This window comes from Nyctibius grandis, chromosome 26 (genome assembly GCF_013368605.1).
Source record: "Nyctibius grandis isolate bNycGra1 chromosome 26, bNycGra1.pri, whole genome shotgun sequence".
NCBI classification, from domain to species: Eukaryota; Metazoa; Chordata; class Aves; order Nyctibiiformes; family Nyctibiidae; genus Nyctibius; species Nyctibius grandis.
In genome coordinates, this window is record NC_090683.1 from 5,453,874 (window position 1) to 5,469,292 (window position 15,419).

The window sequence follows — 15,419 nt, forward strand, 5'->3', positions numbered from 1 at the left end:
GGCACAGGCCAGCGATCCCCCTGCACGGAGCTGTCACCCCCGGCCCCCGGGTGACACACGCGTCCCTGCAGCAGCTGTCACCTCCGTCCCTATTGTTTTACCCCGGAGCTTTCGAGCCTGTTCCGCAGCTGCAGCGTCTGCCCGCAGGGGAGAGCAGGCGGGGGGGGGCCGGGGGGGGGGGGCAGCCCCAGCCCCTCTGCCCTCCCCGGAGACCTTGGGGCCGGCTGCTGCTCCCTAAAAATTGGCTGGGAGGGGGGAAAAGGGGGGAGGGGGCAGAGAGAGGGATGGAGGGATGGAGGGGGGAATGCAGGGAGGGATGGAGGGATGGAGGGACAGAGGGATGCAGGGATGCAGGGAGGGATGGAGGGGTGCAGGGAGGGATCCAGGGAGGGATGAAGCGATGCAGGGATGGATGCAGGGATGCAGGGATGGATGCAGGGATCCAGGGAGGGATGCAGGGATGGAGGGATGCAGGGATGGAGGGAGGGATGGAGGGATGCAGGGAGGAATGGAGGGATGCAGGGATGGAGGGAGGGATGGATGGGGGGGAAGGATGCCTCGGTGGATGGAGGGGGGGATGCACGGGACAGGGAAGGGCACCGGGGCCGGCTGGCACGGGGACAGCCGTGGGGATGGTTGGGGACAGCATGAGGGGCGCAGGGAGGGGGACGCGGCGCTGGGGAGGCCGCCCCCCCCGCCCCCGCCTGGCTCTGTGCTGTGCTTGGCAGCTAATGGAGTGAGGTGGCTGTCGGGGCGGTAATTACCGGGAGCGGGAGCGCCGGGGCAGGGCTGGGGCAGATGGAGGGGCCCCTAATTGGGAATTAAATCCCTCGGTGGCAGGTGAGGAGCAGCGGCAGCCGGGCCCCCCCCCCGGCGCGGAGCAGGGGGACAGCGGCTGTCCCCGGGGACAGCGGAGCCGAGGAGGGGGTGACACGGGCACAGTGCAGGGGGTCCCCGGCCCCATCCCTGCCCCGGCCCTTTGTCTGCCGGTTTCTGGAGCAAACTCAGCCCCGGGATCCCCCGGGGCCGCTGTTCCCCCTCCCGTAGCCTGTCAGCTGGTGACAGTCACCGGGGAGGGGACAGCGACCCACAGGGGACCCCAGCATTTTGGGGGACCCCTTGCCCGGGACTGTAGGTCCCTGCCAGCCCCACGTCCCCCTGGTCCGTGTCCCCTCCATCCACGTGTCCCCCTGACCCACCTCATCCCCCCCACGCACATCCCCTGCCCCACACCCCCTGGCCCCCCTGTCCCCATCCCGAGGGACATGGACACTGGGTGACACGCAAGCTGCTGCCCCCAGCCCCCCGCTGACCCCCCCAGCCGGGCAGGGGGTATTTCACGTCTCTGTCACTCTCTCCCGGTGACGTGGCAGATAATGGGGACAGTGTGGAGGGGTGGGGGGGTCACCGCCAGCCTCCTCCCGGCCCCGACTCATTTAATTCCCCGTTAAAGCCCCCGCGGTGCCGCCGGCCCCCTGCCAGCCGTGACCTCGGCGGGGGCACTGCCCTCTGCCCCCGCCGCCGTGACCTGTGGGGCCGGTGGGGTCAGGGGCCGGGGGGCAGCCCCTCGGCGGGGGGACGTTCGTTCCAGCGAGGCCGGCGGATAAAGGGGGCTTTATGGCCGGGCCCCCCCCCCGGCTGCCTTCCCCGTGCTCGCTATGGAGACGGTGGCGATGGGGACCCTGCGCCGGTTCTCCCCCAGCCCCGGTGCTGAGCTCCCTCTGCCCCGGCAGGATGGGGAACCCCCAGCCCCCAGCACCCACCAGCCTCGGGGGGGACCCTCCACACCCCCCAGCTCCACCCCCAGGCAGTGAGGAGTTACAGACATCGTTTAATTTGACCGTTAATCACCGTCAGTGGGGTAACGAGGGGCTCCCCGAAGCCCGGCTGTCTGACCACGGCACCACCGTGGTGGTGGCCGCCAAGCACAGCTGCTGGGATGGGGGGGACGGGACCATGAGGTGGAAGAGCTGGAGCCCGGTGGGGACGTCCCCACGATGCACCCAGGGATCTGCCCCCCATCACCCCACAGCCAGCGGGGACAGGGATGGGGTCCCACACAGCCCCACATCTCACTCCGCTGCCAACTGCTACAGGATCCCCCGTGGCCCCACGAGGGACAGGATTCCCCCACCCCAGTGGGGCAGGAGCCCCCACAACTGGATCCCATGGGGCCAAGACACCCCCCAAACCCCATGGGGCCGGGGGCTTCTATGCCCCACATCACCCCCCCGCTGGGGACAGACCCCACAGCCCCAGCAGGACCCCCAACCCCACTGGGGGACCCCCCAGCCCCACTGGGGAGGGCGAACCCCCAGCAGAGCCAAACCAATGAGCAACTGCAAGGTGGCAGGGGGGTGGGACAAGAGAGGGACAGTGACCAATGGCCCACCCAGGGGGCACGGCCAATGCAGGGGGTGTGGCAAGCACCTCCCAGGAGATGTTGGGGGGCCCCAGTATGTCCCAGTACAGCCCAGTATGAGCTCTGTCCTCCAGAAGGGAAGGAAGGGGGGCGGGGGGTGATTAATGGGGGCCATCGCTCACTGTCCGGCGGGGGCGGGGAGCCCCCCCTCACGCGGCGATAACGAGCGGCAGGAATAATGAGCGGTGTCACTCCACTTTTCATGGTGATGGAAAGTCATTACCGGCGTCACCGGCGGCGACACCCGGCCATGAATCAACCGCTCTGCTATGAAATTAAAATCGAATCGCCCACCCACCCCCCTGCGAGGGCTGTCGGCCCAAGGGGGTTGCTCGGACCCCCCCCACTCATTAGGGCCACCCCAAGGACACAGTGTAGGGGTCCCCTGTCCCAGTGTCACCCCACAGCCCCTGCCTTGACGCAGAGCAGATTTAGGGGCTCCTCTCCCCCTCCCCACGTCAAAACCCTGCAGGGAAACAGCGAGATGGACACGGGGGAGAAGGGCTTCGGCTTTATTCAGCAACATCCATTCCCCAGCGAGGCCGTGGCCACGTCACCAGTGCCCCAGGGCTGGGAACTGGGGGGTCTGGGGAGCAGGAGCCCACCCTGACCCTCTCCACAGGTGCCTGTCCCGGGGAGGGGGCTCACAGGGAGACCCCCATCAGGTTCACCGGCCGCCCGCCGTAGCGCTTCGAGACGTCCGCCTCGATCTGCAAGACAGAGCCAGGGGTCAGGGGGGTGTGGGGGGGGCCCTGCAGCACCCCAGTGGGGTGTCCCCCCACCTCTCACCAGCTTCTGGAGCTCCTTGGTCCTCTCCAGCAGACGGTGCAGCTTGGGCTCCAAGGCGCCCTGCTCTGCCAGGGCCTCCTGCCGCTGCCGCCGCGTCGCCTCCCCCTTGGCCAGCAGCAGCTCCGCCTGCTTCAGCTTCTGCCGCAGCAGCTCGCTCACCCGCTCCACGTACCTGCGGGGGGGCAGCCAGGACCTCCGTCACCCCATCCCCACCCCAGGACACCCCACGGTCCCCCCTCCCCAAGCCCTGACCCCCTCTTTCCCCCCCCACCCCAAGCGAGGACCTGGGGGAGGCGAGGATCATGAAGAGGTGCTGCATGCTGCGGGCGCAGAGCTGGCCCAGCAGCGCCCGGGTGGTAGCCAGGAGGGAGCCCACGCGGGCGCTGGTCTGGCCCTGCAGCACGGCGGGGGCCAGCTGGAACTGGCTGACGGCCACTATGTCGGCCTCCTCCTCCATCTCCACCAGGCGCTGGGACAGGAACAGCTCCAGCTGCGGGGACAGGGCAGGGGGACACTCCGGTACCGCCGTCCCTGCGGTGGGGTGGCAGCAGAGCCCCTTACCCCACTCTGACCCCCGTATCGTACCCACCTCCATGAGCTCGTCGATGAACTGGCTCCGGGTCTCGGTGTTTTCCAGCAGCGTCAGGGCGTCAGCGCCGCAGGCGACCCCCTCAGGCACTGGGGGACGAGCCGGGGTGAGCGGGGCAGGGAAGGGAGCTCCATGGCTCCGACAGCCCCGTCATACCCCCCCAGCACAGCCTGTCCCGCCCAGGGTGCTCAGCATCACCCCACAGCACAGTCCCCAACAGGTCTTTGCACCCAGCCAGGGTGCCTGGGGCACTGCAGGCAGGGAAGGGGGGGTTCAAGGCAGGGTGGGTGCTGCCTGCCCCCCATTGGGACCCCCTGTGTCCCTTCGCAGCCGTACTCACCCTCAGTGCCAGCCTCAAGCACCGTGATCTGCACCTCCTCGCTCTCACCATCACCCCAGTCAATGCCATCATCCTGCTGCAAAAGGAAGGGCACCCTGTGAGACTGGGGCACCCTGTGAGACTGGGGCACCCTGTGAGACTGGGGCACCCGGGACACCCCCAGCCCGGCCCCGCAGCAGGGTCAGGCCCCAGGAGCACGCAGCCAGCGGTCACACACCTGGGGACCGGGCTCTAGCGTGATCCCCCAGTCGATGCCCTCGCCCTGGGCTCCCCCGTTGGCACCATCCTCTGCCCTGGTCGGCTCCAGCGTAAAGTCTCCCCAGTCGATCTGGGGGGAGAAGGACAAGAGACTCCATGAAACCCTGGGGACAGACACCCTGACCCTAACCCCAACGGATGCAGGGCAGGGCCGGCTCGGGCTCAGCCCCGGCTGGCCTGGCCGTACCGTGTCCTCCTTCAGCGGCTCCGGCACCTCCTCCAGCTCGGGCCGCTCCACGCGCCGCGGCTGCAGCCCCGTCCTCCACTCGTACACGGTGGTGTTGCCCCTCTTCCCCACGTGCCGCAGCAGTGGCACCACGGGCTCTGCGGAGCTGGCAGCCACCGCAGGGACATCAGTGCCAGGTGCAGGGCGGGGACCCCCCCCAGCACTCCCCAACCCCACCAGGGTCCCTCTGGGAGAGCCCCAGCCTGGGCGTAGCCGCCAACCCGCTGCCCCCACACGGGGAGAGGGGATGTGGGGGGTCCAGCCCTGCGCCCCCACACCCACCTCTCGCACACGAACTCCACGCAGGCCTGGTACAGCTCGATGGCCTCGGCCAGCGCGCCGGCTCCCGCCCCGACCTCCGACAGCAGCGACGGCAGCTCCTTCACCAAGGCCAGCAGCTCCTGGCGCACGTTGTCACCCTGGGGACAGAGCAGGGATACGTCAGGACGGGGAGGCTGGCACCCAAAGCACCCCCAGGGCTTGAAGAGCCAGACGTGGGCAGGAAGGGGATGGAGGGCTGCGGGGTCACCCTCCACCCCCCCAGCTCCTTGCACGGGTACGGTGGCACTGTGGGGACACCACAAGTGACACACGGTCCCAGCTTGAGGCCAAACGCTGGCACCTGGGGGCCGCTTTGGGGAGGGAGGTGGCAGCGCAGGACCCCCCCCCGCAGCAGGGCCGGCTGCAGGGACTCACGGCGATGCCGTACTGCTTGCAGGAGGCGAAGAAGCGCTCCCGCAGCTCGGCCGCCCGCAGCTGACACTCCTCCTCGCGGCGGGCCAAGTCCTGCTGGGCCTGCTGGCACCGGGCGATCTGCTTCCTCAGCAACGGGAGCTCGTAGCTGATGCTGCGCACCAGGAGGCTGGCGAGCTCAGCTGCAAGGGGGGCAACGAGGGGGCTGAGAGGCCGTGCCAGCCCCCCACGAGGCCCTCGGGGTGCCCCAGCCACCTTGGTTGCTGTGCTGGCCGCACAGCGGAGCCACCTCGGGGCCCTCACCCCAGTGGGACTCAGCAGCCCGTCATGTCCCATCCCTTTCCCTGCCCACCCCACCCTTATCCCAGTTTGGAGGCTGAAAGCCCCCCGCTGACACCCCCACGGCCTCAGCCAGCGCTGCCGTACCCAGGTAGGTGTTCTCCTTCTCGTAGAGGGACACGATCTCCTGCCAGTCCTGGGGAGGGGGAAGCATATGGTGGGGGGGGGGCTGCTGACATGCCACTGCCCACCCGCCCCCGGGCCCAGCTCACCTTCATGCGCTGGGACGAGTAGCGCCCAAAGAGGTTCTTGGTGGAAGCCTCAGTGCCCCTGAGGATCTCCACGATCCTCAGGCAGTGGAAGTAGTGCAGGTCTGCGTCAGAGGGAGGGACACGGTCACCGGGACGCCTGCCGGGTGCCACCCGCTCCCAGCACAGCCCCGGGAGCGCGGGTCTCAGAGGGGTCCATCGGTCTCAGGAGGGGCCGTGGGTCTCAGAGGGGTCTGTGAGTCTCGGAGGGGCTGCGGGTCTCAGGAGGGGTCCGTGGGTCTCAGGAGGGGTCCGTGGGTCTCAGGAGGGGTCCGTGCTGCTGACCCCCCATCTCCTCCTCGGCCAGGGGGAGGTTGCCATAACAGAACCCTCGGGAACGGGCTCCCAGTACAACACCCGCTCTGGCTGCCCGTGTCCCAGCCCTCCTGGGGCACCCCCCCAGCCCCACTCACAGGCCCCCCCGAGCAGCTGCTTTATCTCCTCGTTCTCCGGCATGTCTCCCATGGCCGCCTCGATCTTCTCGCGCACGGCCAGCACCTGGCTCTGCCATCTCACGTTGCAGTGTCTCCTGTCCACCAGCCAGTCTGCGAGGTGGTGGCAGGGAGGGAAACAGGGAGTCAGCTGGGAGAGGGGCCTCGGGGAGGGGGTCACCCCCCCACCCCGGGCTGGCCTGCGGTGCCCAGGGCCCCGGCAGACCGGCTCCCCGTGCGTCCCCTCTGGGCTGGGACAACCGAGGGGGGCGGCACTGCCCCACGGCGGGGTGACAAACCCTCCCGGGGAAGGGGGACACGAGGGACCGGTGCCAACCCGCCCCCCACCCCTCACCAAGCCCCTGCCCACCCTGGGGGGCTCCCGCACGGGGGAGGCCGCGCCAGCGGTGCCGTACCCAGGAGCTTGCCGGGCTGGATGTCGATGGGCACGTTCTGGTAGTCCTGGGGAGAGACCTGCGGGGCGGCGGGACACGGCGGGTCATGGCGGGGCCGGGGCCGGGGCCGGGGCCGGGGCCGGGGCCGGGGCCGGGGCCGGGGCCCCCCCCACCCCAGCGCCCGGCCTGTCCCCCCTCCGCGGGGCCTGGGCCTGGGCCCTGGGCCCTGGGCACCGGGCCCCGGGCCCGGCCCCCACCTGCATCCCGCCGCCCGCCGCCGCTCCGCTTCCGCTTTCTTCTCCCCTCCGATCCCCGCCCCTCGCCTCTCCTCAGCCAATCCCCGGGCAGAGCCCCGCGCAGTTCAACCAATCAAAATGCGATTTGTCCACTAGGCCCCGCCCCGCTGCCAATCAGAAGGGAGCGGCAGAGGGACTGCGCCACGTGCCGGCGTCCCGGTTGGCTGAGAGGAGGCGGGGGGAGGAGACGACGCTGACCAATCGGAACGGGACGAGGGAGGGGGAACGGGGGGGGGGGGCGGTGCTGCCGCGCACGCATGCGCAGAGCAGCGGGTCCGGGTCCCACGGGGCCATGTGCCCCCGGGGCAGAGCCGGGGGCCCCCGGGGATCACCGGGCACCGCGGGGGGGATCCCGGGTCCCTCGGGGATCCCGGGGGGGGGGGCAGAGCAGAGCCTGGATCCCACAGGGCCATGTCCCCCCCCCCAGGACAGGGCCAGTGTCCCCCGGGGATCTCCAGCCACCCCGGGGGGGATCCCGGGTCCCTCGGGGATCCCCAGGGGACCCCGAGCAGATCCCAGATCCCTCGAGGTGCCCATGGGACTTGGGGGAGCAGCCACCTGCAGTACCCCGGGGATGTCACCTCTCTGGGGGGACCCATGGGTGCCACCTCGCCCTGAGCCAGTGTGTCCCCGTGGGCCACGTCCCCACGAGCCACGTCCTCGTGTGGGGACGAGATGGCGGCTCGCTCCTCCGTCCCTCGTGGCATCACCCCGTCCCTGTCCCCGGCGAGGCGGTGGCAGCCCGGGGACAGCCCGGCGGTGGCCATCGGGGCGGTGACAGCCCGGCGGTGGCCGAGAAGCGGGCAGCAGGAACCGGTCTGGCAGCCCGGCCGGCCGCCAGTTTCGGTTAATCCCCCGAAAGCCAGCGCCACGCTCCCGCCACCCGCCCTTAACCCCTGGCCGCCCGACACACGTGCCATGTGCCACACGGCCACCCGCTGAGGACCTGCCCTCGAGGCCGGTGACCCCGGCCCGGTGCCGCGGTCGGTGCCAGCAGCCGGAGCCGTTGCAGGCCGGCAGCTGCCGTCGGGGCTCAGCCCCGGGTTCCCCCGTCATGAATATTCAGCCGTGCCCTGGCCCGGCCCCGCTGTTTGCTCAGGCAGGAGGGGTTTGGTCGCGGGTTCACCTTGACTGGGAGCAAACGGGGCAGCGGCAGGTAGACGGCACCTGCCCGTGCGCCGCAGCCGGAGCCGCCCCGGCACCCCCGGGACCCCCAGGACCCCCGGGCTGGGCGGCCGCAGCCGAGGCGTGGGAGGCGCAGGTACACGGACGGGGTGTCTGTGGTGGGGAGTGGGACGGGGGAACCCCCGCTGCCAGCTGGGGTCATGGCGTGGCCACGGTTCGGTGACGGGTCCCACCCGGCTTTGGCACGAGGAGGGGACAGGCGGGGGCACGGTGGCAGGGAGGGACACGGCAAACCAGCCCAGGGGGCCACCAGCCATATTCTCCAGGGTGGTGGCCCACGTCTCAGTGTCCTCATCCCCTTGCCCTGGAAAGCGATGCCGGCCACAGCACCCAGGAGGAGCCGGGCAGGGGTCGGGCTGTGGGGTCGGTCACGGCCGAGCGCCGTGGGGGCACGGAGCCACGCCAGCCCCCGGGATGGGGACGGGGAGCGGGGCGCTGGGAATCCCCCCCCTGCCCGCTGCTGGCTCCTCTGCCCTGGAGCCGCCTTCCCCGTCCCTGCCCTGGAGCCACGCTCAGCACCGTGCCGGAGCCTTCCCGGGGCCCCACAACGCTCCTGCCCGTCCCTCCCTGCAGGGAGGGGCAAGAGGAAAACCCCGACCTCGGGGTGCAGCGGGCGGTGACCCCCCGGCTGGGACCCCGGCACCTCCCCGTCTCCCACCTGCTTCCCAGTTCCTGTTCCTGTTTGCTTACTGGGCTCCCTCCCTGCCCCGCTACATGCGGCTGATACGGCAGCGCCCGGCGGCACCAGCAGCCTTTGCCCTGGGCTCGGCAGTGCCCAGGTCACCTGCCGTCCCCTCCCAGTACCTGCGGGGTCCCCCGGCCCCGGCCCCACGCAGCCCCCCTGGCACCCACCACCAGCATCCCAGCGGCGATGGTGGGAGAGCACCAGAGCCGCCTTTGGCAAACACGGCACCGGGCTCCCCCCGCCAGCTCCGGGCTGGCAGGGCAGGGGGGCTCAGGGACCCCCCCCTCCGTTTCAGCGGCCGGCGGCGATGGCCGACAGCCCCGGCTGGTGGAAGCTGACCTTCCTGCGGAAGCGCCGGTCGTTGCCCACGGTGCTGTACGAGAGCCCCGACGGCCACGCGGCCACCACCGGCGAGAGCCCCGAGGCGCCGGGCGAGGAGGGACCCCCCGGCTTCGCCGCCCGCCTGGAGAAGATCGTGGACAAGAGCAGCAAGGGCAAACACGTCAAGGTCTCCAACTCAGGACGCTTCAAGGAGAAGAAGAAAGTGCGGGCGACGCTGGACGAGAACCCCAACCTCTGCTCCGGCGGCGAGCGGGAGGAGAAATGACCCGGCCGGTTGTCACCCACTGGCCACCACCACGGGCTGCCCGGGGATGCTGCACCATGGGGCTGCGGGAGGAGAAAGGACTCAGACTGGAGTTTGTTGAAGGGAGAAGGACCCTGTTTCATCGCAGCCCCCCAGGCTCGGGGCACCTGGCAGGGGGAGCCCCCCGGGGCTGACTGGTTTATACTGGGATGAGGATGTTCAGCCCAGCTCGGTTGCTTGCCACGGACCACCGGAGCCCATCGTTCACCCAGCTCTGCCACAGCCCCTACCCCATTCCCAGTCACCTCCTGCCCATCAGTCCTGGGGGGTGACACCAGGGGACCTCCCGCTCCTCTCCCAACCCCAAGGGGCCACGTGGCCACGGGCAGAGCCACCGACACTGCGTCCTGGCCAGCAGTCACCCCCAAATCGGGGGACGTGACGCTTCCCTGTCCCGAGGGAATGACCCCGTGGGCAAAGTCCCCCCCGGGCTGCCCCTGGGGAGGGCTCCGGGCTCCCCGCGAGGAGCCGAATCCCCGCTGGCATCTGGGATCGCTCCCCGCTCCCGAAGGGGAGAGCCCACCCCGGGGCAGGGCGCCACAGCCCACCCCGGGGCACGGGGCTGGAGCCCACCCCGGGGCACGGTGCCACAGCCCACCCCGGGGCACGGTGCCACAGCCCACCCCGGGGCAGCCCCGGCATCTGTTGGGGTTGTTGGGAGCTGGGCCTTCAGCCTGCCCTCACAACGGCTGATAATTAATTAACTGTTGTTAATAAACCACATCTGGAAGCAAATGCAGCACGGGGAGAGCTTGGCGGACCCCCCGGTGCTGGCCTGGCAGGGACAAAGGGCCGCGGGTCCCTTCTGCCACCCCGGTGGGGAGCGGTGCCAGCGGCCACCACGGCAGGGAATCCCTGGCACTGCAGAGGAGGGGACACGCAGGGGTGGCCGTCACTGGCGCTGCCATCCCGGGGTGCCCTCCCTGCGGGGCAGGGTGCGGCTGTGCCCGAAGTCAACAGCAGCCGCCACTTCCCAGCTCTTACAAAAGCCGGACGGTGCCAAGCGCTGGAGTCCAACCCCCTCCCTGTGCCAGGGCAGCCCGGGCCCCCCCGGCCCCCGCCCTCGCTCTGTTTGCTCTGCCCGCGCCCGCCGGCTCACAGCCTGCTCTTTGTCCCGGGCTGGCAGCGCCCGAGGGATCCTGCCCAGGAGGGAAGGGAGGGAGCGGGGAGGAGCGGAGCTGTCGGCACGCAGCCGGTGCCCATCGGCTCATTTACGCCCATCACGGTGGTGTCTGGGCTGCTGCCATGCTCCTAACACTGGGATGGGTGGGCGACCTGGCTGTGCCGTCAGCCCCAGACCCTTCCTGGGACATCAAGCTGCCACCTCGCGCTGTCCCCTCGCAGTCACGCCATCCCCACGCCGTGCCCTCCTGTCCCACCGTGCGGCTCTTGCCGAGGGACGAGCACAGCTAGGAGGGACCAAGGCCTGTGACAGTGGCACGAGGTGTGTGACAGCCCCCAGGGCCAACCTCCCTCCCCACCATCACCACCGGAGGGCTTTGCCCAGCTGGGAACCCACCGGGGGGACCCGCAGCCAAGCCCCAGCGCACGATCCTGCCCCGAGAGCCAGCGACCGGGAGAGCGACGATGGAGCCAGGGAGGGTGAAGGTTACCGGGGCCCGGTTTCACGGGGACGTGGCCCAGGGGAGCGAGGGCTGCACCGAGAGCACGGCCCGGCCCCGCGCGGGTAAACATTAACCCAAACCCGCGGCACGGCTCCGCGCCCATCGGGATTTATTTTTTCCAAGCTCAGACATGCAGCTGGGGGGGGGCGGAAACAGGGAGCAGCACCAGCCCAGGGTCCCCCTGAACGAGCAGGCTGAGGGTTGGGGTCCCACAGCCCTGGGGGAGATGGGGTGCGCCGGTGGCACAGCCAGCCACGAACACGGGTGACACATGGTGACAATAAAGCTGCAGTTCAATAAGTTATCGCACAGACGGAGCCACGGCACAGCTGGAACACGAGGTGTGGGCAGGGGCTCGCTGGGGTCTGTCTTGGTCCCTCCATGATCATTAACGCGATTAATTAACCACCAGCAGCACCGGTTGCTCCCCAAGTGCTGGTGAGGGGAGGCAGATGGTCGCTGGGACCCACCTGCGGCTCCCACCCGCCCCAGGGAGAGGCGAAGGGAAACGAGGGGCGCAGGGGCTGGACCAGAGCCCCCCACCAGCACCCCCGGAGCTCAGCACCCACCTCCCTGGGGGGAGCAGAGCGGGGCCAGCCCAGGCGTGAGGGGGGACAGGCGGGCAGCTTTGGCACAGGCGATGCTCCCGATGGGGCGAACGCGGCCGGAGACGCCGGTGGCCTCACGGGGCGAAGCGTTCGAAGACCCACTCGCCCTCTCCCCGGCGCGTCATGGCTCCCGGCGGGGCCGAGCCGTCCCGCAGGCGTCGGAAGACGATGCGGTCGTGCAGGCGGTTGGTTTGGCCCTGCCAGAACTCCACCACCTCTGGCTGCAGGATGTAGCCCCCCCTTGGCAGAGAAACACGGGGCTTTAGCGGGGGGGGGGCCCCGACGGCGGGCAGCACCCTGCCCGCAGCCCCCGCGACTCACCAGTACGCCGGCTTGGGCACCGCCGCCTCCCGGTACCGCTCCTCCAGCTCCGCGTTCTTCTTCCATAGGTACTGCGGGGCAGGGGAAGGGGGTGAAGGGCAGCCCTGGTCCCCCCTGCCCCCCAAAGGGTCGCCCGCTCACCTCCCTGTCCGGGATGACGGTGCTTTGCCGGCTGACCACGGCCCCGATCTGGCTGCTCTTGGGGCGGGAGTGGAAGTACCGCTCGGATTCCTCCTCCGGCAGCCGCTTCACCGAGCCCTCGATCCGAACCTGCGCCAGGCACCGAACTGCTCCATCCCCTCACTCTCCCCCCTCCAAAAAACGTGGGCACCCCCCATCCCGTTTCATTCCCAGGGGCTGGGACCCATCTGAGCGTCACCCCCACTCATATACTGGGGATCAAACCCTTAAACACTCCAGTGACCTTAAACACTCCAAGCTGGCATCCCAACCAGTTATTCTAATCCATATTTATTGATCCTGAGGAAAAAATTATGTATTATATCTATATAGAGACATTTATACACTTTACCTAGATCTATATTACAGTTTTGGACAGTTTATGCTTTTAATTTAGTTAATTTAGACCAGTCAGGTCTCTGGACAAACTCGTGTAGGTCTCAGTAGTCTTTGAGGTATTATATATTTGGTTGCAAAAAGCACCAAAGTTTCGTGAGACATCGTTATATAACGTAAGATTTCTCTAGAAAGTTTTGGAAAAGCAGATCTTGGTAAGTCATTAGAAACTAAACCTGATCTGGAAAAATCACGGGCTTTGGCCCTTTGTATTTTTGCCAAGAAGTGCAAAAAAGCAGCTTGAAATTAAGCTGAATATATACAACATGCAGCTAAGCTGGCAACCTCCTCGCTTCAGGGAGTTTTGGATATAAGTTGACATAGGTTAGAAATGGATCTGTCAAACCCCCAGAAAAAAAATCCATTCAGGAATATTAAATAATAAAACATTATATCTATCTTAGGAAGTTCCCGAGTCACAAATTGTGCAAAGTTAGATGAGAATTCAGGGGAAATGTGATTAAATGTTATAAAATTAGCTTTTTTGAACACTTATCTGTAAATATGTCTTGCTGGTCACTGCCTGGGACAAGATTTTGTGCATGGCAGACCTTTCATCTGACCCAAGATGTTCATTCTTACAGTATTTGTGTTTGAGAGATATATATATATATGAAAGACTTTTTTAGTGATTTTTGAACTGTAGGAATACCAGAAATTTAAATTCTGGCTAGGTATAACTGGAACAAATGCATTAGAAACTTATGAGCCTTGCAGAGTCTTTTACATATACTTGAGATTAAAAAGAAATGAGATTAAATGAGATGAAAATGAAAATTTATGAGATTAAAAAAAGAAATTAAAAAGAAATGAGATTAAAACTCACTTAAAAATACCCCCCCCCACGCTTCCAGCTCTCCGTTAGTTATAATTGTGGATTTTATTCCCTGATATCCTAAATTTTCAGCTCTCCACCTGACAATGGAGTTTCCCGGGGTAAACATAAGTTATGTTAAACACAGTTAAGAAAGATGTAAGAACGCGTGTGCCCCAACACCCCACGCCGAGGCGGGGAGCACCCACTGCCCGACGCCGTGCCAAGGGCCTGACCAGGCTCCCCCCATGCCCCCGGGGGACCAGGACTCACCTGCCGGTTGAGGGGCTCCCAGTAGAAGACGAGGGCAGCGAAGGGGTTGGCGTCCTGGGGAGAGGAGAGAGCTGTCAGCCCACCAGAGCCACCCCCAGAGACCCCCCCCAGCTCCACCACGGCAGGACCGGACGGTGTGGGGCAGAGCCACCCCCCAACCCAGGGCTGCTCCGAGAGCCTCACCCCGCTGCAAAGGGGCTGGAAAGGCGCCGTGTCCCCCCCCACACACACCCAGGGACCCCCCCGGACCCCCCGGCGCGGCCGCAGCCCTCACCAGCTCCTGCCCCTTCCGGCTCTCGTGGTTGGTGAAGAAGCGGAAGCCATCGGGCCCGAAGCCCTTGAGCAGCACCATGCGGGCCGAGGGCTTCCCGTCCCTGTGGCAGGAGAGGGCAGGCGATGGCAGGTGCCCCCCGGACCCCCCTGCTGTCCCCCCCCCCCTCCACGGCCTCACCTGGTGCAGGTGGCCAAGCACATGGCGTTGGCCTCCCCGATGGCCGGGCACCCCACGGCCTCCTCGAACCAGGCCCCGAACTGCTGGATGGGGTCGCGGGAGGCCAAGTGCTGCTCCTCGAAGGCCTGGGGACACGGGGGACACGGTAAGGGGGGGGGGCACCCTGGCCTTTGGGGACACAGACAGCACTGGGGGGTCACAGCAGGCTCAAGGGCACAGGGGATGGGTGACCCCAGCCCTGGGGGTGCAACAAGTGCAAGGAGGGGGGGGCACCCTATAGGTGCTGGGGATACAGCCAGCATGAAAGGGGGGGGCACCCAAGTCTTGGGGGGAGTCACCCCAATTCCAGTGGCACAACCAGCATTGGGGGGGGTCACCCTGGTTCTAGGGTCACTACCAGCACGGGGTGGAGGGGAATCCCTTGGGGACAGCCTGGGGGGGTCACCCCGATTTCAGGAGCACAACTACACACAGGGTGGGGGTCACCCCAGGCCTTAGGGACAACCTGGGGGTGTCACCCCTGTCCCAAGGTTGCTACCAGCACGGTGGGGGGGGGTTCCTCAAGCCTTGGGGACATTCTGGGAGGATGGCACCCCAATTCCAGGGGCACAACCAGCCTGGGGGGGGGGGGACACACCCTGGTTCTAGGGTCATTATCAGCATGGGGTGGGGGGGGGTCCCTCGGGCCTTGGGGACAGTCTGGGGGGGGGTCACCCCAATTCCAGGGGCACAATTAGCACGTGGGGGGGGTCACCCTGGGCCCTGGGGACAGCCTGGGGGTGTCACCTCAGGATTTAGGGCCAGCCTGCGGGGGGGGGTCACGGCGGAGGGGTCACCCCGGGCCTTGGGGCCAGCTTGGGGGGGGTCACCCTGGTTCTAGGGTCACCACCAGCACGGTGGGGGGGTCACGCCGGGCCCTGGGGCCAGCCGGGGGGTCACCCCGTCCCCAGCACACAGCCAGGCCGGGGGTCCCCGCGCCCCCGTTCGCCCCACGGAGCCGCCGCCCCCCCCCGCCGGGCCCGGCCCCACCTCCGCGGCCCCCCGGTAGCTCCTCCGCAGCGGCCCCAGGTCCATCCCGGCCGCCGGGACCCGCGCGGGGCCCAAGGCCGCCGCGCCCCCCGCCAGGCCCCGCCCCGGGGCGGGGCGAATCCCGGCCACGCCCTAACGGCAACCAATAGGAAGCGGCGGAGCACGCCCACCGCGGGGAGG

General features: G+C 67.7%; 3 protein-coding genes across 5 annotated transcripts; 1 reads left to right on the top strand and 2 right to left on the bottom strand.

Moving 5' to 3' along the window:
- Positions 1–2,917: 2,917 nt before the first annotated feature.
- On the bottom strand, positions 2,918–7,029 carry CDK5RAP3 (CDK5 regulatory subunit associated protein 3). 2 transcript variants are annotated; one of them, XM_068418763.1, is made up of 14 exons: positions 6,988–7,029; positions 6,752–6,809; positions 6,318–6,449; positions 5,869–5,969; positions 5,744–5,792; positions 5,321–5,499; positions 4,907–5,043; positions 4,586–4,730; positions 4,358–4,468; positions 4,141–4,213; positions 3,801–3,889; positions 3,496–3,701; positions 3,212–3,383; positions 2,918–3,132 (listed from the first exon to the last, which is right to left on the bottom strand). In XM_068418763.1, the coding sequence occupies exons 1-14, from the start codon at positions 6,991–6,993 to the stop codon at positions 3,067–3,069; spliced, it is 1,524 nt and encodes a 507-aa protein (XP_068274864.1). In that variant the 5' UTR covers positions 6,994–7,029; the 3' UTR covers positions 2,918–3,066. The 2 variants fall into 2 exon arrangements, with proteins under 2 accessions (XP_068274864.1, XP_068274863.1); XM_068418762.1 differs by having other exon boundaries at positions 4,141–4,216.
- Positions 7,030–9,203: 2,174 nt separating this feature from the next.
- On the top strand, positions 9,204–9,520 carry PRR15L (proline rich 15 like). The gene has a single exon (XM_068418946.1). It carries the CDS (start codon positions 9,204–9,206, stop codon positions 9,501–9,503), a length of 300 nt encoding a protein of 99 aa, XP_068275047.1. The 3' UTR covers positions 9,504–9,520.
- Positions 9,521–11,254: 1,734 nt separating this feature from the next.
- On the bottom strand, positions 11,255–15,310 carry PNPO (pyridoxamine 5'-phosphate oxidase). 2 transcript variants are annotated; one of them, XR_011049774.1, is made up of 8 exons: positions 15,240–15,310; positions 14,211–14,335; positions 14,034–14,133; positions 13,760–13,813; positions 12,238–12,366; positions 12,097–12,167; positions 11,737–12,015; positions 11,255–11,602 (listed from the first exon to the last, which is right to left on the bottom strand). XR_011049774.1 is itself a non-coding variant. In XM_068418798.1 (7 exons), exons 1-7 carry the CDS (start codon positions 15,282–15,284, stop codon positions 11,850–11,852), a joined length of 690 nt encoding a protein of 229 aa, XP_068274899.1. In that variant the 5' UTR covers positions 15,285–15,310; the 3' UTR covers positions 11,255–11,849. The 2 variants fall into 2 exon arrangements, 1 of the variants encoding a protein (XP_068274899.1); XM_068418798.1 differs by having other exon boundaries at positions 11,255–12,015.
- Positions 15,311–15,419: the final 109 nt, after the last annotated feature.